At 39.8% G+C, this 21,312-nt stretch overlaps 1 protein-coding gene across 1 annotated transcript in view; it reads left to right on the forward strand.

The window, feature by feature from the left end:
- Window positions 1-245: 245 nt before the first annotated feature.
- The window catches only part of DPYSL3 (dihydropyrimidinase like 3), a 123,997-nt gene continuing 102,930 nt past the window's right edge, over window positions 246-21,312 (forward strand). Inside the window, exon 1 of the mRNA XM_003782064.3 lies at window positions 246-709. Within this exon, the coding sequence (XP_003782112.1) occupies window positions 329-709 (381 nt within the window). The 5' untranslated portion in view covers window positions 246-328. The remainder of the gene's footprint in view (window positions 710-21,312) is intronic.

Consider the following 21,312-nt stretch of genomic DNA (forward strand, 5'->3'; position numbering starts at 1 on the left):
GCGCGCGCGCGCCAAGTTTGGGTTTGTCTGTGTGATGGGCACCAGCGCCGCGTCCGCCCGGGAGGCCACGTTAGGGCTGGGGGTGCGCGGGGAGGTGCGGCCGGCCGAGAGGTCCCGCGAGCTGCTGAGCGCGCCGCTGCACCGGCCCCGCGCCGCGCGCTGCTGGCTCGCAGGGGACGGGCAGGAATCGGAGCAGCACTGCCGCCTCTGGCGCGAAGGCTCAGGCGCCTCCTCCCGCCCCAGTCACTGTGGCTCGGCGCACGCTGCCGGCGGCTGCCCTTTCTGCCTCGGGGAAAGAAAACCTTTGGGTCCCGGTCGCGCTTGAACCATGGCCTCGGGCCGAAGGGGCTGGGACAGCTCGCATGAAGACGATCTGCCGGTGTACCTGGCCAGGCCGGGCACCACCGACCAGGTCCCGCGGCAGAAGTACGGCGGCATGTTCTGCAACGTGGAGGGCGCCTTCGAGAGCAAGACGCTGGATTTCGATGCCCTGAGCGTGGGGCAGCGCGGCGCGAAGACTCCTCGGAGCAGCCAGGGCGGCAACCGCGGCTCGGGGAGCCGGCCTGGGGTCGAGGGGGACACCCCGCGCCGGGGCCAAGGCCGGGAGGAGAGCAGGGAGCCGGCGCCCGCCTCGCCCGCGCCCTCCGGGGTGGAGATTCGGAGTGCCACCGGCAAGGAGGTGTTGCAGAACCTCGGCCCCAAGGACAAGGTATGGGGACCCGGGTCACTTCTCTGCCTGCCCTTTAGTCCCTTCTCCATCCCTGGTCGCCATGGCCCAGGCACAACTTTCTCCCGCTCACTTTTCACGAGGTTGAGGGACTAGGAGGAAAGGGGCATCATCCTTTGAGCGTAGTGTGACCTGCTAACCGGACTTTGAATTCGCGCGTGTCCCCAATTGCAGCACCTTGGTGCGCTCTCGGCAAGAGCGCGCCGTGTCCCCTACCCCTGCCCCCTTGCAGCCGCACCCCTGGGCCATCCGTTCCGGGTGGGTGTGTCAGCCCGGCCATCCCAGGAAGGCTTAGTGACTTCCAGCCCTTCTCTCCGCCTGAGTGACCAACTAACTACACAATTGTCTTAGCCCCTTCTGGCCCTATATTGAATCTCAACCCGGGTCACTAGGGCAGAGGGCAAACTGATGCGGAGAAAATGGGGTCATCTCCGTAGTGCCCGGATGAAAGTACTGGATGGGCGGTTTCCTCTCTGACTCTTCAAACATCAGTTGTGTCCCTGAAACTTTTGGGTGTGGAGGCACTAGACTAAACACCCGAATCTCTACGCTTCCCTTCTCCTGTTCTAGCACACGTTTCACATCTGTGTTTGTAAAGAGTATATTTGTGTACGTATCTTGGCACAGGACCGAGTAGCACAGGGGTCCAGCTGCCTCTGCAAGAATAGCATTGTATTTTTGAAAATAGATGGGGGTATTAAGGGTGCATATTAAACTAGCACGAGATGCAAATTCCCTCCTCTTAAATGTGCCAAAGCCAATTTCTTCTGTATGTGTATTTTTGAGAGACTTATATCGCACTGAACTGACTAGACGGCATGGTGATCCAGCTTGCCTTGATTGTTGTGCTTATTTCCTAGAAAAATCAGAGCTATAATTCAGAAAATTCAGATTCTGGCAGAGCTGAAGGCTTCAAAGTTCAAACTAAGGCTTTTGAGTTGGGAAACAATACTAATCACATGTCCTCACCCTTGTCTAGGTAATGGCTACAAAATCCATCCGCATGTCTTATTCTGCATTACTATCTAGGAATAATAACCTGAAATGGAAATGTCTACCTGAGAGCAATACAGTTAATACTTACGCAGGTTTTTGTTGTTTGGTCATTAAAATGCAGTGAGCCAGTGAAAGGACAGTGTTTCCCTCCACTGCTTGAGTTTTGAAAGTTTAAGCAAACAAACCAACCTTTAACTACTGATACCACTTGGGAAAGTAAGTATTGAAGTTAGTGCTGTTTAAAGCACTTAGAAAGCAATGTTAGTGGCCCTTGGAATCACTCATTTAGTTGGTGATTTTCACATCATCCTTTGAATATGTGCTTCCTCTAGGCCCTGCTCACACACCCTTTTAGGGAAAATTTCTGATATTTTGGAAAGGCTTTGGCTGATATCTAGACCAAACAATAGCCCTGTGAAAAGTTATTGCCTCTCTTTGGGTCTGACTTGATCAGTATTGAAATGTTCCTTTCTTGACTCCAAGGGGTGGGAGAAGTGATGGGAAAGGTCGGTAACAATTGCTGTGAGTCAGTGCTATTCCCTTTGCTGGAACACCCCTGATGCCTGATGTAAGTCAGATAATATGCCTGGTTTGCAAGATTGAAGAATGGTAATTTGAGAAAGGGAAAATGTTCCTCCTTTAAACCCAGCAATTCTCTCGTTTACTTTCCTTTTGCAAACCCTATACTTTTGGCTCCTAATTGAAAAATAATAATACAAGCTAAGCATCAGCAGGATTTCTTGTGCTACGTGGTTATTTGTAAGTTCGGGCTTGCTGTCAGCTTCATCCAGGACATATTATTATCTCTTATTTGGTTGAATCACACTGTTAGAAGAGACCACAGAGGTTATCCAGTTCTCACCTTAACGATTATTTCCTTGAGGATACACATTAGGTGTTTGGGTTTCTCTTTGTGGCTAGAATGCTTGACACATTGGAGGTACTCCATACGTGTTTAATAAATTAAACTTCGCAGCCATCTGTTTTGCTACCTGGGTGGTACAAAATGTTCTTCTGGCCTCTGCTTAAATACTGCTGTTGTCAGAGAGCTTACTACCTCGTGAAGCAACTTTTGGGCAACTTTACTTAAAAAAAAATTAAGCCTAAATTTGCCTTCCTATAGTTTTTACAAATTATTTTTAGTTCTGATCTCTGGAAATCTAACAGTAAATACGTTTCCTTATTCTGAGGTTATTTTAGTGATTTTTAAGTATATGGGCTCTTACATCTGTCGGAGAAGGCTGGGTGATGCCACAGTAACAACCCCCAAATTTCAGCAGCTTAGTCATAAAATAATAGAGTATTCTTTCTGCTTCTTGTTTAACATGGGTCAGTGGAGAAGCTTTGTTCATTATTGTTCTTCCGAAACCTGAATTGATGGGTGCTCCATCTCTACACATCTGTGGTGGGACGAGTACATGGCAGGTTGTACACTGACTCTTAATCCCTTGCTGGAGTGGTGAATGTGATGTATGCTCACATTTCATTGGCGGGAGAAAATCACATGTCCATAGCCAACTTAACGGAACTGGGGGAATGTACTCTTACCATGATCCTGTAAGACTAGAAATATTTGCCAAATAACTCTATTATCTCTCCCAGATTTGGAGTGAAACCTGGCCAAACCTTACTAGTTATGTAACTAAACATATAACTTAAGACTCTTTTTTTTCTTTTTCTTCATCTGCAAAATAAAGATAACGGTGACTCACTTTGCATATAAGAACTCAGTCCATATTAGTAATTATTATTTCTCTTCAATTTTGACTACCCTTCATATGTTTGAGGGCAATTATCATGTTCTTCCTAAATTTCTGTTTAGTTTTGATATTCCTAAGTTCTTCAGCATTCTATTATATGAACATTTCACCATTCTGATTTCCTTTTCAGGATATACTGTATCTTGTAAATATTTTTTTGAAATTATTGTGTCCAGAAATGAACATGGTGCTTCAGTTGGGATATGGTCATTGTAAGGTGCATTCGGCTGCTTAACTTTCTGAGTTAGATACGATACCTGTAACAGAGAAGCACACCTAATAATTAAGTATCTGTGTCTCCCTGTTGTCTCCATAGAAAATTCTTTCAAAAACTCAAGCTTTCAAAAACTTCTTTACTTAAGTTACTATTAAGCTAGGATATCCCATTCTATGCTGGAGCAACTGAATTTAAAACAAAACAAAAGAAAAATCTTAACTATATTATTTGATTTTTCTTCCCTCTATAGTCTGTATTCATCATTATCTTAGCTCATCTTTCTATTATATCATAAGCATTTTGAACCTTAATTCTATGATATAACATTCCTTCTCCCAACTTTCTATCATTTGCAAATTTGATAGTATCACTTTTTGAGCTCTTTCTGTGTGCTTATAACAACTATATTTTTTTCCACTTTTTTCACACAGAAAATGATTGCACAGATAAGGAAATTGAAAATAGGAGATTCTGAATGTTCAGCCCCAAATCACGTGGATATTAATGATAAGGGAGGGATGCAGAATGATTTTTCTGATTCCAAAGTCCATGTATTTTTATAGGAGGCTACTACTTTATTTTAATTTAACCAGCCTGACTATGGGATCAGCTCCGGACATATTAATATAATGCAGGGTAAGGACAGATTTTCCTGGCACACCTCTGGAAAGCTTTCCCCATCTTGCTACCAACCCATACTCAGACAGACTTTGAGATAATTGTTCAACCTTTGAGAACAATTGCTGAAAAACCCTTAGTCTTCCAAGTTGATTACAAAGCTAGCAGAAGACATTTCTTAAACAAAAAAAGTCTTGATAAGATCAAAATATGCTTTATCTCTAGCTTATCTAATTATTAATTCTATCTAAAAGAAATAAGTTCATTTAATAAATTGTGAAGAAGTTAAAATAGCAAAAGTGTTTGGCAGAGTATAAATGTAAAAATATCTCTAAGTTATACTTCAGATGCCAGATTCCATGTTTAAGTATCACCAGGTACTAATATTATGATTCTGAATCTACCTATAAACACCTTGTTAAATTACATATTTATATTTTTCTCATGTTAAGAATTCATATTGGAAAAATCCTCTACAGGTGGCTCACACGACTTTTTGTTTATAATTTTTAACATTAAAAAAGCAATTTTAAGTGAAAAGTAAACATTTTTTTACCATTTCTCAAGATGCTTTTCCATGCACACAGAATTTTCCTGGCAGGAAAGAAATTACTCAGAGGAAGAGAACTATAATATATGATCTGCCTAAAGCAAATGATACTGCAAAGACTTTGTCATCCAGCAAAAACAAAGTAATGACATTATGATTACACAGAGAGTTTATTGATATCTCCTTATCAGGAGCCTTGGGTCATTTCTAGTTCCTTGCAGCCCATGTGGGCCACTTTTGTGCAAGATATTTCCTTTATGAAGTCAGCAGGGGCTTTGGATATAAAGGGAGAGACTTTGAAACAAATGAGTTGAGATGTGGCTCTTACCTTTTTACCATTTGTCTTTTTTTTTTTCCCTTGGGCTAAAAGTTTTCAAGATGACTCAGAGAAATTGATGTTCTTCTCTTTACCCTGCACAAGGGGAGACAGCTGGAAATAGAATTTTAGGCTGATACAGGCCTCTCTAACCATCAGAAGGCAAATCCTGGAGTGCAAATGAATTTTACCATGCTACTCTGACTAATCCAAGTTTGTACCGAGGCTAGGAATACAGCCTCCTGCTCACCTGGCTTTCAGGCCACATTTGAATCTAGGAGTACATTTCCTTACCCAAACTTGGAAGTGCTGAAGTCTTTCAGAGCTTTGGTTTAGTTTGACAGTAGGCATTTGAGGAACATGGAAAAAAAAAAGCAACCTGCCTTCCAAGTAATGCTGGGATTGGCAGAGTTCCCTCAAAGTAATGGTCCCTAGAGACAGGGTTTTGCTGACAGCTCTTGTAAGTAGAGTTTAAGATGGCCAGAGCACTGTCTAGGATGTTTTCTGTTAGTGACTCTTATAGCTGATTCTTTTTGTGATTACTTTCTACTGGACATTACCCCTACAAATAATATTTCTATGAGACAGTGGATAAAGCTTACTAGGAGGAGGAAATCTGGCTGAGGAGAATGCAATCTGTGACTGCAAGCTTAGTCGTCCATTTTCAGGAGGAGGCAGAAGGTCCATTTAGATGTGTAAGCATATTTTAAATTAAGCTTCTAGGAAAACGTAATGTTAAAATATATCTGTACTCAACATGCAATCCCACAGCATTCAAAAAACAGTTCTACTACATCAAAGCACAATGAGATTAGCAAAACCCAAAACAAACGTGGATAAAGTATTAACAGTCTTAGCTTCCAAACTCAACCTTTCACCTGCTGTATAACTAACATCTCCTCAAATCACATAATCACATAGAGATATCTGCCTCCTCCCTGAGCTGTAGTTTCCTTCTTTCTAAAATGTAGGCGCTGGACCAGATGGTCACTATGGTAATGGTCTGTAAACTTTTTTGATTGTGCATCTTTGTCCAAAGATTTTTTGAGTGTGCTCCATATTCCTTTTATGTATATGTGTATGAGTATACACATGTGTGTATATAAAAATCATATGCAGATATATTAATATTTTATGACCGTCATAAAATATAAATTGAAAATATAAAATATAAAAGAATAAATGTCATTAAAATATGAATATAAATCTGATTTTTTTTTTTTTACTTTATCCTACTGGCTTGTCTTGCTCTATTGGGTGAGTACTTCAAAGTCTATAAACTATGAAGTCTATAATTATAACACACAATAACCAGTGGTTTTAACATTGTAGTCATTAATTATTTTATTATCACTCTGAGTTCTTCAATGATATATGCCTTTTTTTATAAAGCCTTTTTTTTTTTTTTTTTGGGAGACGGATAGAGAATTGGAAAAGGACAGGTTATATTTGTCCTGAAATTTTCATTACCTCCCACTGGGGTCTATAAGCCTTTTTTTTTTTTTTTTTGGGAGACGGAGTCTCAAGCTGTCACCCTGGGTAGAGTGCTGTGACATCATCATAGCTCGAAGCAGCCTCCAACTCTTGGGCTCAAACAATCCTCTTGCCTCAGTTTTTCTATTTTTAGTAGAGACAGGGTCTTGCTTTTGATCAGGCTATCTCGAACTGGTGAGCTCAAGCAATCCACCCGCCTCAGCCTCCCAGAGTGGTAGGATTACAGGCGTGAGCCACTGTGCCTGGCTGATATACGCTTTTTGATTGAACAGTCTCCAAGAGAAAGTTCAAAACTATTGAAGGCTTAAGATGAAGCTACAGACCACGTGGTGGTCAGTGGTCAGTGGTCTTTGTGAATGTATTTGTGGAGTCAGGCCAGCATTGGTGGCAACATGGGAGTCCCCAAATCTCCCTTCACCCACTGATATTTTTTCCTTACTCATTTAATCAAACAGCATTTATTAGGTCTCAGCTGTGTAGGAGCACAATTAAAAACAAATGTTGGAAAAACAAAGATGTGCCAAACATATCAATAATAGGAAAATGTAAACTGTATTTTTCATCATGATCTTCTGGACAAAACCCAGGGATGCATTTTATTCCCATCTTTGTGTATGTGTGTGTGAAAGAGAGAGAGAGAGAGAGATGTACTTTTTCCCCTAAAAGTGGGAAGATGCATTATTTCTGTATTTAAACTACTTTTTACCACTTGCTATGATCCAGAAGTTCACCCCCAAAATTCATATTTTGGGATCCTAACCCCCACTGTGATGATAGATAAAGTCATGATAGCGGAGCCTGATGAGTAGGATTAGTGTCCTTATAAGAGAGGGTCTGAGAGCGGCTTTGCCCCTTCCACCATGTGGGGACACAGGGAGACAGTGCTGGCTGTCTATGAGCCCGAAAGCGGGTCTTCATCACACGGTGAACCTGCCTTGATCTTGGATTTCCCGGTCTCCAGAACCGTATGAAATATATTTCTGTTATTTACAAGCCACCCAATATATAGTATTTTGTTATAGCAGCATGAACAGACTTAAGGTCCCACTTTTTAAAAAATCAAATAAGCTTTAATATTTGGAGCAGTTTTAGGTTCACAGTGAAGTCAGTTGGAAAGTACAGAGTTCCCCCATAGGGACTCCACAAATATACGACCTTCTTTACTGTTCACATCACACACCATGTGGATCTTGCATCTATTCTGTTAGATTTATATCTAAGTATTTCATTTTCAGGGTGCTAATGTAAATGGTTATGTCTTTTCATTTCAAATTGAACTCATTCAATGATGGTATGTCGTAAAGTGATTGGCTTTTGTATATTAATCTTTTATCCTGCAACTTTGCTGTAATCATGTCTTAGTTCTAGGTGGGCTTTTTGTTTATTGGTTCAATCTGTTTGGATTTTTGCCTATTAATTAATTAATTTGTTTAGAGACAGAATCTTGTCTGTGTCACCTGGGTTAGAGTACAGTGGTGTCATCATAAGCCACTGCAACTTCAAACTCCTGGGCTTGAGCAATCTTTCTGCCCCAGCCTTCCAAGTAGCTGGGATAATAGGCACACATCACCATGTCTACCTAATTTTTTTATTTGTACAGATGGGGTCTCATTCTTGTTCAGGCCAATCCTGTACTCCTGGCTTCAAGGGATTCTCCTGCTTTGGCTTCCCAAAGGGCTAGGATCACAGGTGTGAACCACCACACTCTACTTTTTTGGATTTTCCACATAGGAGATCATGTCATCTCCAAAGAAAAAAGTCTTCCCTCCCAGTCTTCATAACTTTATTTGCTTTCCTTGTCTCATTTCATTAGCTAGGACTTCTAGTATAATGCTGAGAGGCAGTGGTGAGAGGGCGTATCCTTGCTTTGTTCCTGATCTCAGTGGGAAAGCTTTGAGTTTCTTACCATTAAGTATGTGGTGAGCTGCAGGTTTTTTGTACATGTTTCTTACTAAGTTGAAGGAATTCCCCTCTATACCTAGTTTGCTAACTTCTTATCACTGATTGGTGTTGGATTTTGCTAGATGATTTTCTGCATCTATTGATACAATTATGTGATTTTTCTTCTTTAGCCTGCTGATGAGATGGATTCTCAAACATTGAATCAGCCTTGCATACCTAGAATAAACCCCCTTGGCCATGGTGTACAACTTTTTATATACCTTGTGAAATTTGATTTGCTTACATTTTGTTGAGAAGTTCTGCATTTCCATTCATGAAGGATTTGTTTGTCTGTAGTTTGCTTCACTTATAAAGTCTTTGGTTTTGGTATGATGATGATGCTGCTGATATCATAGAATGATTTAGGAAGTATTTCCTGTGTTTATCTCTGGAAAAGATTGTAGAGAATTGATATAATTTCTTACTTAAATATTTGGTAGATTTTACCAGTAAATTCATCTGAGCCTGGTGTTTTCTGTTTTGGACGATAATTATTTATTTAATTTCTTTAAATAGGTATAGGCTTCCCTATTAGGATTTCATATTTCTTCTAGTGTGAGTTTTAGCAAACTGTGTCCTTCAAGGAATAGGTCCATTTCATGTAGTTCATCAAGTTTGGGTATATAGAGTTGTTCATAATATTATTTTCGTATTCTTTTAATATCCATGAGTTCTTTAGTGATGTCCCTCTTTCATTTCTGATATTAGTAATTCCCATCTTTTCTCTCTTGTTTTCTTAGTTAGCCTGGCTAAAGGCTTATCAAGTTTTTGGATCTTTTCAAAAAACATTTTTTTGCTTTTGTTGATTTTCTCTATTGATTTCCTTTCTTTTTTTTTCTTTTTTCTTTTTTTTGAGACAGGGTCTCACTATGTTGCCCTCGGTAGAGTACTGTGGCACCACAGCTGACAGCAACCTCAAACTCTGGGGCTTTAGTGATTTTTTTGACTCAGGCTCCCAAGTAGCTGGGACTACAGGCACCCACCACAATGCCTGGCTATTTTTTTGTTGCAGTTGTCATTGTTGTTTAGCAGGCCTGGGCTGGGTTGGAACCTACCAGCCTCAGTGTATGTGGCCGGCGCCCTAACACACTGAGCTATGAGCGCTGAGCCTGATTTCCTATTTTTAATTTTATTGATATCTGTTCTAATTTTTATTATTATGAAAGAATTTTTTTTATTTAAAAAGGAAAGAAATCTTTTGCTCAATTTAAATTTAATTTGTTATTTTTCTTGTTTTTTAAGTGAAGGTTTAGATTATTGATATTAGTGCTTCTTTTCTAATATATGTAGTCAATATGATAAATTTTCCTTTAAGCACTGCTTTAACTGCACCCTACAAATTGAATAAGTTGTATTTTCATTTTTATTTTTTGGTTAAAATTGGTTTTGTTTATAATTTATTTTTAACCCCAGTGTCATTTAGAATTATGTTGTTTATTCTCTACCTGTTTGGAAATTTTTCACATTTCTCTCTTTTATTTTTCACATTTCTCTCTCTAATTCCACTGTGGTCTGAGATAAAACATTATATGATTTCTATTTTTAAATGTATTAAGATGTGTTTTATGGCCTAGATTGTGGTCTGTCTTGGTGCATATTTCATCCTTGCCTCAGAAGAATGTAATCTGCTATTGTTGGATGAAGTAGTCTATAGCTAGTTACATCTAATTGATTGATAGTGTTGTTCAGTTCAACTATTACTGTGTGTTGTATCTGTCCATTTGTGTTAAAGTTTTCAGCTGTCATAGTAGATCAATGTATTTCTACTTAGAGTTCTTTTAGGTTTAGCCACATGTATTTTGATGCTCTCTTGTTAGGCATGTATGTGTTAAGGATTGTCATAATTTCTTGGGGAACTGACCCCTATCATTACAAAATATCCCTCTTTATTTCTGATGAATTTTCTTGCTCTGAGGTCCACTCTGTCTGAAATTAATATGGTTACTCACACTTTCTTTTGATTAGCGTTAGCATGGTATATATTTTTTCATCCTTTTACTTCTAAACTCTCTGTCTTTGTATTAGAAATTTTTTTGTTTTTTGTAGTTAACATATAATTGGTTCTCCCTTTTTGTTCTGCTTTGACAATTTCTGTCTTTTAATTGGTATGTTTGGTATCATTGACATGTAAGATGATTATTGAAATATAGTTGGGTTAATTTCTAGCATATTTATTAATATACTCTTATTTATTGTCCTTGTTCTTCCTTTTTTTGTCTTCTATTGCTTTTCTGCCTTTTCTGGTTTTACTTATACATTTTATGTGATTCCCTTTCTCTCCAGCATATCAATTATACATTTTTAAAAGCTTTTTAGTGAGTACCTTATAGTTTGCAATATATATTTACCACTAAACCAAGTCTGTTTTCAAATATCACTATACTGATCCATCAAATACCTTATGATAACAAAATATTCCTAATTCTTCCCTCCTATCTTTTGCATCTTTACTTTCATTTATTTCAGTTGCATACAAACATACATATTTGTATAAGCATACATAATTAAATACATTATTGCTATTACTGTTTTGAATAAACTTAACCTGTTTAAATCTATTAAGAATAAGAAAAATAAACTTTTTATTTTACCTTCACTTGTTTATCCTCTGATGTTCTTTATTTATGTAGATCCAAGTTTCTGGCCTATATAATTTTCCCCCTCCCTATCAGAAGAACTTATTTAAACATTTTTTGCAAGACTGGTCTACTGGAAATAGATTCTCTCAATTTTTGTTTGTGTGTGAAACTCATTATAGTTCCTTCACTTTTGAAGGATGATTTCATAGGGTTAGAATTCTAGTTTATTGTTTCTTTTTCTTTCAATAATTTAAATATTTCACTCCAGTCTTTTGGTTTTTGAGAAGTTAGATACAATTCTTATGTTTACTCTTCTGCATGTAAGGTTTTTTTTTTTTTTCCCCCTCTGGCTTCTTTTAAGATTTTTTTTCTTTATCTTAGATTTTCTGAAGCATGATTATGATCTGTTTGGGTATAGTTTTTTGTTTCTTTGTTTGACATTTGTCCTGCTTGCTGTTCTCTAAGCTTCCGGGATCTGTGGCTCAGTGTCCGATGTTAATTTTTGGGAAATTGTCAGTCATTATTGGCTTCAAATATAGCTACTCTTTCTTTCTTTTGGTATTTCCATTATGCATTTTACACAATTAGTTATCCTGTAGTTCTTGGATATTCTATTCTGTCTTTTTTCAGTCTTCTTTTCTCCTTATTTTTCAGTTTTGAAAGTTTCTTTTGTTCTATTCTCAAGCTTAGTAACTTTTTCCTTAGCTATGTCTAATCTACTAATAAACCCACCAAGAGCATTTTTCCTTTCTGTTGCAGTGTTTTTGATCTATAGCATTACTTTTTGGTTCTTTTGGGGTTTCTGTGTCTGCTTACTTTATTCATCTGTTCCTGAATATTGTCTGCTTTTCAAAATTAAAAACCTTGGTATATTCATTGTAATGTTTCTAAGTTCCTGTTCTGAAAATTCCACCATTCCTGCTATATCTAACTTTGGCTCTGATGCTTGTTTATTCTCTTCACATTTTTGCCTTAGTATAATTGTAATTTTTTGTTGAAAGATGGATATGATGTAGTGAGTAAAAGGGACTCCAGTAATAGGCCTTTAAGAGGTTAGGTCCTAATCATTAGACCTGTGATTAGGGCTAAATCTTCTGGTGAGGCTGTTTCCTGGACTATGAACTTCATGAGTGCTTCTCAGTATTCCTCCACCCTCCTACCTGGAACAGGATACTTGGAAGGAAGAGTACTGGACTTGTATTTCCCCTTCCTCACTGGAGGGTTAGAGCTGTATGAAATTGGGTATTCTCCAATCTTCCAGGTAGGTTAGCCTCTGATAAAACCCCAGGGGCTAGGGCTCTGGAAAAAGTAGTTTCTCTGAACTGCACATCTTGTTCACATCAATAGAATGCTCTGGTGTATTTCAAAATGGTTCCCTTCCCCTCCTCCTACCAGAGGCAGAAGGGGAGTTTTCTCTAGAGTATTCTTTATGAGGACTTAGTAGAGCTTTTGCACATAAAACTCAACAAAACTGTGGTGGACCCTCTGTAACTGGGGACTTCCAAGTTTTTAATTCTTGGAGCTGTCTATATTCTCCTCCAGCAATTAATCCATTACAGTTTAGGTTTTCCTACCCCAGCCTGGTTCCTGTGGAAATTTCTGCTTATGGAACTCTGCTTGGGTGTGTCTGAATTCTCTGTGTCTGCCTGTCTACCCAGTTTCTAGAGAAGCACTTTCTCTGCCATATCTAAGACGAGGTGTTGATTATTCAGTTTCTTCAGCTTTTTACTTGTTAGGACAGAGCAATGACTTCCAGGCTCCTTACATGCCAGACCAGACACCCTATTTTTTAAACCTCAATTATGGCATCTTGCAGAGCATTAAAGATTTTCTAAAGTGTAACTTATAATGATTTCATGGTGCTCTGTTGTGGTGTGCCCCATATTGAATTACTAATTCATTTTAATTGAACATTTTTGTTTCTATTTTTTATATTTACTTTCTCTTCTTTTGTTACTATAGCAAAAAGGTGATAAACCATCTAGATAAGTCTTCATGCACATTGATTTCATTACACTTTATCAATGAAAACTTCCTATAATTGGCTGAATGTGGTCATTTTCCTGCTGCAAGAGCACTGAGATTGGTATGGATATTTCCTTTGTGAAATTTTAGGTACAGGACAACAGTTATTCAATACCAGGGGAGCCTCTTATATAAATTCTGTAAGAAAGAAGGGAGTGCAGCCTGAAATGGAGGAGACATTAGGTTGGTGAAATTACTCAACAGAAGATGAGCTTCCAGGGCCATAGGAGCCTGGTAAATGGGGATAAAGTAAAAGACTGAGAAGAGGCAGAATTTTAAATCTCAGCTGGAGATAAAAACATAAGAAGAAAGAAAGCTGACATTACAAAAGAGGAACTAAATCTAAAAGAACAGAATTTTTTTCTGTCAAAGTAGTTCCCTCAATAATCTCTTGGAATTTTACTTTCTCCTGAGTTGGGGGCACAAGTATGAGCTCCATGATGTGTGTTTTCCAAGGAAATATTACTTTTATGGAATACTTATTTGTGTGAGACCATGAGATTTCTAATCCTTGTGATAACGCTACAAAGTAAATATTAACATCCATATAATCTACAGGAGAAACAGCATCAGAGAGGTTTCTCAGGTTTCTATAATCATACGACTAGAAACAAAGTCAAGATTTAAGCCCAAGTACTGCTGTGTTTTGTTTGTTTTGTTTTGTTTTGTTTTTCTGGTGTGGTGGCAGCTAAGTATTGGTACTGAATGCTTGACTAATGAAGTATCCAAAATTAGATAACTACCAGAGGACATTTCTGAATTGTTGAGAGCATGGGGCTCACAGAATCAAAATAAATCAGAATTTGGTCAAATCCAAAAAGTGAAGACAGCAACTATAATGGAAAACATTAGAAGCTTTGAAAGAGGCCAGGAGGTAAAGAAAGGGCAAGAAGAAGTAGAGAGGGACTCAGTCAAGTTGTCATGATATGCCCAGTTGGGGCAGAAAATATTCAAAGGATAGTGGTACAGATTAGGCTCAAATCTAAGTCAGAATGATCCTGGAGCTCACATGCTATCATCTAGATGGTCTTCATGGCGGGCAGAACCACTTGGCTTATTTCCAAGAACCTAGATTATATCTAAAGAGCAAAGATGCAATGCTTATGTTGGATTGGAAGTGAGCAAGGAAGGAGCTTCTTTTCCTTTGGCTAATATTCCCACATCCTACCCACTGGCATAGAAGTAAATAAAACCAACTACATGCAAAGTTGTGTGATAAATGGATATTGAATATGAAGGGAAAAATATAGTTAATGAATAATGATATGTCAAAGAATTGGTAGGTAGAGAAGACTATATCCAGAGTTACAGCTTTCTCCTACATACCACACCGGGATGGTCGGGAAGCCAGACTGTGGTACATTAAGGGAACTTTTTTTTTTTTTTGAGACAGAGCCTTAAGCTGTCACCCTGGGTAGAGTGCCATGGCTTCCCTGCTCACAGCAACCTCCAACTCCTGGGCTCAAGCAAGTCTCCTGCCTCAGCCTCCCAAGTAGCTGGGACCACAGGCGTCCGCCATAACGCCCTGCTATTTTTTTTTTGGTTGCAGCCATTATTGTTGTTTGGCGGGTCCAGGCTGGATTCAAACCCACCACCTTAGGTGTATGTGGCTGGCACCTTAGCCGCTTGAGCCACAGGCGCCGAGCCAAGGGAACTTTTGATGATGATTACAGGTTGGAGAATGGGGAGTTCAAAATGGATGTGAGGGGTTTGAAATGAAGGCATTGTATGTGACCATGCATGTTGTCCACTAAGAGATGGCATATACATAGTGAGATATCTCTAGATTATCTAGTAGGAGTCTGTAATTTTTTCTATAAAGAACCAGGTAGGAAATCTTTTGGGCTTTGGAAATTGTGAGGTATCTGTTCCAACTGCTTGATTCTGTATAGCAAAAGCAGCTGTAGACAGTATGTAGATGAATAATTGTAGCTGTGTGCCAGCACAATTTTATATCCAAAATAGCTGCTGGGCTGGATTTGGCTTATGGACAATAGTTTGCCAACTTCTGGTCTTAAATACAAGACAAAGGGTACAGGTGTATGTGTGTTTGTGTGTGTGTAGGATTGAGTGGCAGAGTCATGGCAACTTTTCAGTACGAAAAGGTTCATTCAAGCAAGACAATCTGAAAGGCTCGTTCCCCCTTCCAGGATGCCTGAGATTGGAGGAGGAAATTAAAAACAAATACATAGCTGACACTCCAGAGAAGAACAATCCAAGATATTCAGAGAATGTAAATTTCTGTAGGGGAGGCAAGGCTTGTTGAAAGAACAAAGACAGGAGAAAGGAGGAGGTTAAAGAGATAACCTGGAAATGACAGTGGGAAAGAAACAAAATAAGAGGAAGTCCGAGTGATTTGGAAGAAGGTCAAGCTTAAAATAAAGCTTTGCTAAAGGCTACAAAAAGGAGAAATAGAAAGACAGCAAGCAGCCTGAAGCTGCAGAGGAGAGAGAAGGGTGGAAAAGGCCTCTTGGAGTTGTTAATAGGACAGGGCTCTGTGAATGGGGAGAATGGCTAGGCTCACTCACTCTTAAAATACATAAATAGATTAAATATGTGGAGTTTGAAGGTTGAAATAATGGATCATCCAATAAAGGTATGATCAAGAATTTGTATGGAAAGGGTATACTTGCAGGCGGGTGAGTTGATTACCTTTTAGGAGATGTGTGCTCACCATTCAGGAAATCTGCCTTTTGGATACAGGTCAGGAATTCACCTGGGGATAGGTCTACTGAGGCATTCCGAGAAGGTCAGTCGCTCTCCATTCGCTCTTTCATTCATTTATTCTTTCATATATTCATGCGCCCAACAGATATTTACTGATAAGGCACAGAAAGAAAGGGGCTTCGAGGAAGATGAGAGGAAAGCCTGGCCTGCTGAACAAGGCAGTCCGGGGAGCCCACAGGAACATTCACCACTCAGCAACTCTCTCCCAAAAGGGAAAGAATGTGAATATAAGGTAACCCAGATAACCAATGACCAATAGAAAGAGACAATAAGTAATGGCCAATAGAAAAGGGCAGTAATGCCTGGAGACACAGAGAGGCCAATGCAACCAACTTCAAATGGAGAGAAAGAGAGTACTTAAATCTGTGACTGCCTTTGTGACTCCATCTCTTACCTCTTCTCCTTCACAAGAGGAACCCACTTCCAACTCTTTTTGGAAGTAGTGTAAACTTTCTCTTAGATCCGGAATAAAATTTCTCTTTGTTACACTGAAACTTGCCCAGGTTACTTTTCACGCTGCCTGTGCTTCTCCAGTTTTATTTTCCTTTCCCACTCTCTTTTGCTGTTGATTACCACCATGCCTTGGTTGAACTTTCTATCCCAGCTGAGTAATTGAACCCCATCAACTGGGTTCAGGGAACCAGGACTCTCAACCCCCAACATTTACCATTTACTGTGCAACTACTGTGAGCCTTTTCAGGGTCAACAGCAGTCAGAGATCTATCATGAAAGGATCATGTTGAAGAAATGGTGGCAGCTTCAAAAATGAGCCCTCACAGCAGCACTGGGCCTCCTTCAGGTGAGAGGAGGAGAAAGGAGGAAAGTGATAGCCAGGAAAAGACCTCTCCATCACAGGGCAGAAGGTCATCCGACTAGACTGCAGAATCTCAGAGCTGGGAGGAATTCAGAGATCTTTTCTTCTCACCCTTTAACTTTACAGTTAGGGAAATTGAGGCCTCAAGAAGGGAATAAGGATGAAAAATAAAAATAATGGAGTGTTTATTGTATGCCAGGCACTGTCTTCTTAAAATGTGGTAAAATAGACATATCTTAAAATTTATCTTTTAAACTATTTTAAAGATAGAATTTATCTTTTAAACTATTTTATCTTTGTACAATTTTAAAGTACAATTCAGGTTCAGTGCCCATAGCTTAGTGTGTAGGGCGCTGGCCACATACACTGAAGCTGGTGGGTTCGAGCCTGGCCCAGACCTGCTAAACAACAATGACAACTGCAACCAAAAAATAGACGGACATTGTGGTGGGCACCTGTAGTCCCAGCTACTTGGGAGGCTGAGGCAAGAGAATGGCTTAAGCCCAAGAGTTGGAAGTTGCTGTGAGCCATGACTCCAGGGCACTCTACTGAGGGTGACATAATGAGACTCTGTCTCAAAAAAATAAATAAATAAATAAATAAAAATAAAGTACCATTCAGTGGTATTAAGTACACTTACAATATACAATCTTTACAAGTATCTAATTTCAGAACTTTTCCTTTACCCAAAAAGAAAACGTGTACCCATTAAGCAGTCACCCCTAGTTGCCCTCCTTCTAGCCTCTAGCAACCACTAATCTGCTTTCTACTTCTGTGGACTTAACCTGTTCTAGATAGTTCATGTAAATGAAGTCATATGATCTGTACCCTTTGGCTTTTTTCACTTAGCATGTTTTCAAGGTTCATCCATATTGTAGCATATATCAGCATTTTTATTCCTTTTTTTTGAGACTGTGTCTCACTCTGTTGTTCTGGGTTGAATGCTGTGGCGTCATCATAGCTCACAGCGACATCAAACCCTGGGGCTCAAGAGATCCTCTTGCTTCAGCCTCTGGAGTAGCCTCTGGACTACAGGTACCCATCACCCACCAAAAGCCTGGCTAGCTTTTCTGTTTTTGGTAGAGATGGGTTCTCACTCTTGCTCAGGCTAGTCTTGAATTCTTGAGCTTCAGCAATCCACCTGCCTCAGCCTCCCAAAGTCCTAGGATTACACCATACCTGGCCTGTTTTATTCTCTTTTCTGACTGGATGATACTCTGTTCTGTGGATATAAGTTCAGAGGGTTAAATTTGTGAACTCATCCTAGAAAAGGTGCTACATATCTGATTGCTATATATCATTGTAGTTGCCTTCAAAGTACTCCCCTTAGCCACCTGGTGACCTTAGTGATATTCAGCAGTGCCGTATATAGCACTTTTTTTAGGATGAGTCCTCTAACTTAGTTGTCAAACCTCGTATGTCAGGTTTTGTTCATCTCCTTACCATCTGATGGACATTGGCCTGTTTCCACTTTGGGGCTATTGTGGATAGTGCCATGCTAGACACTTTTTAGAGCACTTTACATTTATTAATTGAATTCAGTTCATGAAAACCCTTGGAAGGGAGTCCTACAATTTTAATCTTTTACCATGTACTTGCCCAAGGTACATGGTTAGTAAAAGGGGATTGCAGAGATGGCGCTAAGACCCAAACGCCTTTCCCAGCCCAGCGTTCTTTCCACCCTCAGCTCTGTAAGGGCAAGGCTGCCACCCATCCCTGACTGTCCTGCTTCACCACATGCACCTGTGCCCAGAGTATTTGGTGGGAATCCATTGAATTATATCTCTCTGCTGAATAATACAGAGGAAACAAAAGGAAGGACCAGAAATTACTCATAAGATGTTATCCTATTCATTTTAATAGTAAATATATAAAATAACTGAAATAGTAACAGGACACTGTAAATAAATTATGGAAATTTCAGATGACGGAATACTATAGAGCCATTAAAAATGTGGCTGCCGGAGAATAATGCTGGGGCAAAGTGTTCCTGGTACATTTAGTCCCTCAGATCTCTGAAAGGTTAAAAAAAGACTAAGGTAGAGAGAAAGGAAATAACCCGCATGAGCTCAAACAAGTCAACATAGCTAGAATTCTGTTTAAATCCCCAAACCCATGCTCTTAGCCACAATCAAAAATTTAAATGGACGTTTTGCAAAATCTTAGCATTGATAAGAGGGATATTAGGTGACTGGTGGTTTTCTTCTATTTCTTTAGTTCTGTTTCCACATTTTTTACAATGTCATGCTTTGCTTTTGCAATTAAATAAAAGGAGTGCAATTTTGCTTACAAAGAAGAGGTTTCTGCTCAAATTACCCTCAAGACATAGTTGACTGAAAAGAGAGATTAAACCTCTCACAGGCCATAAGAAAACCTAAAAATATAAAAAATGTTGCCCACAGCAAAAGTAAAGAAGAGTACTGAGGAGAAAGTGGAGGTACAGTTCTGTGGTGACTTTCTTTTCCCTTTCAACATTTGGGAATTATTAATGGATGCTGACCACTTCTTTTCCCTAAATAAGCATTTCTATTTCCCAATTCCCTGCAAAGTTCTGACGATTTGAGAGAGCAGTTAACAAACCACGCCCAAACGTACGCGATTGTAGCCAGGTCTTCTGTGAACACAGTGGGGGCTTAAAGCATTCAGTTATTTGGTTATATGCCTCAATGTCCTAACCCCTGTCCAAAATTTTACTTTGCTCTCCTTTCTGGATATTACAGTGAGCATTTGCCTGGAGTCTGATTCTGTCTGCAACGTGTAGTTTCCACAGAGGATTTGAGAAATAAGCTTTCTCTCTATCGTTAAGGACAAGAACAATACAGGTTTGTTATTGTTTGTTACTGTTGACAGGAATAACTCCATGAAAACTAGTCATTGTCTCTAAGGACTTTGGTTGTTGATATTTAATTCCAAATTTCCCCTTTCAAGTCCCGTCTCCTCATTCAATCAGCAGTGATGTGGCTCCACAATAGCTGTAATATTGTCATAATTTCCATAGAAACCATCTGTAAGGCTGCAAACACAGGATTACACCCTCCCTGCAGGCTGAGGCAGGAAGGCCAGATGGACTATGAAGGGAGAGGCCCTCAATGAGACATAAATCACTTGGTGAGGGGGAGGACAATGAGGGAGGAAACTACTTAAGGAGAAAAAATTGTGTTTGGTGCAGTCTTTGCCGCAGGGTGAAATTCCCGAATGAAGTGGCCAGCAGTGTGGGCTCCTTTCCAAGGCCAGTGTCTGGGCCTGGTTATTTGCTGGGATCCTGGTGCGAATGAGGCTGGAGACAGATATTTCTTCTATGTGGGGTGCTGATTTCATAGGTCATCAGCCCGAGACAGATAGACACTGACAGAGAGATGTAAGGTGCTGGACAACTTCTGTGTTCATGAAGAGACAGAAAATAACCATGCATTACTGCTCCTGTTAGCCAGGTTGGACCCTTCACATGAATTGCTCATTGGACCATTAGGTATCCTTAAGGGGAAGATAGCATTTCCATTTTACAGGTGTGGTAACCGGGCTATTCTTACTCTATCTCCTTGAGATCTTGGCTTCTTCTTGTTTCTCAGCTTCTTCTTCTTCTTCTTCTTCTTTCTTTGGGTCCTGAAACACCTATGTGCTTTAGGATGCACCTCTTTTTGGTACTTATTATTCTGTATTATAAATAACCTCTTTTCCTGCTAGCCTGAGATTCTTTTGCCTCCAACACACTTAACACCTAACACAGGGTTGACTCATTATAGATACTCAATACATTTTGTTCAGGGAATGAATGAATGATCTCATTAGGCTCTGCGCCTGTAGCTCAGTGAGTAGGGTGCCGGCCACATACACCGAGGCTGGCAGGTTCAAACCCTCCTGGGCCTGCTAAACAACATTGACAGCTGCAATGACAAGAACAACAAAAACCAAAAAATAGACGGGTGTTATGGTGGGCACCTGTAGTCCCAGCTACTTGGGAGGCTGAGGTAAGAGAATCGCTTAAGCCCAAGAGTTGGAAGTTGCTGCTGTGAGCTGCTGTGACACCACGGTACTCTACCAAGAGAGACATAGTGAGACAGCCTCAAAAAAAAAAAAAGAAAGTCTCATTAATTCATTCGAAGTCTGTCTTTTTCACAGTTGCACAACTGAGCATTAACATGGTGCCAGGCATATACAGGCCTCAAGTAAACATTTGAATGAAATAGTGAATGTGTAGACATCAGTCACCTCATTACACAGTGTATCAGGGAGTCACACCAAGCCTTTCTGACTTCAGACCCAGAGTTATGTTAGCCAGTAGGGGGTCATTGTCATGTCTGACCAGGCAACTCCAAGTGCATGGCTTCCTGGTAGTGACTTGGTACTGTTTGCTTTTAGAAGTATCTCTCATTATATAACAGCTCTTACACTTGTTGTGGTCACCTTTTGCCATGTGGAAAGAACTTTTACCTGAAAGCCAGGAGAATAAGGATAAGACATGGTTTTTTATTCAGTGTGTAAATTTGGTCAGATCTCTTCACCTTTTTGGGCCTTAGTTTCTCCATTTTTAAAACATAAATTTGGCTC

The sequence above is a fragment of the Otolemur garnettii genome, unplaced genomic scaffold (assembly GCF_000181295.1).
Source record: "Otolemur garnettii isolate 467f Iridium unplaced genomic scaffold, OtoGar3 scaffold00003, whole genome shotgun sequence".
Classification (NCBI taxonomy): Eukaryota; Metazoa; Chordata; class Mammalia; order Primates; family Galagidae; genus Otolemur; species Otolemur garnettii.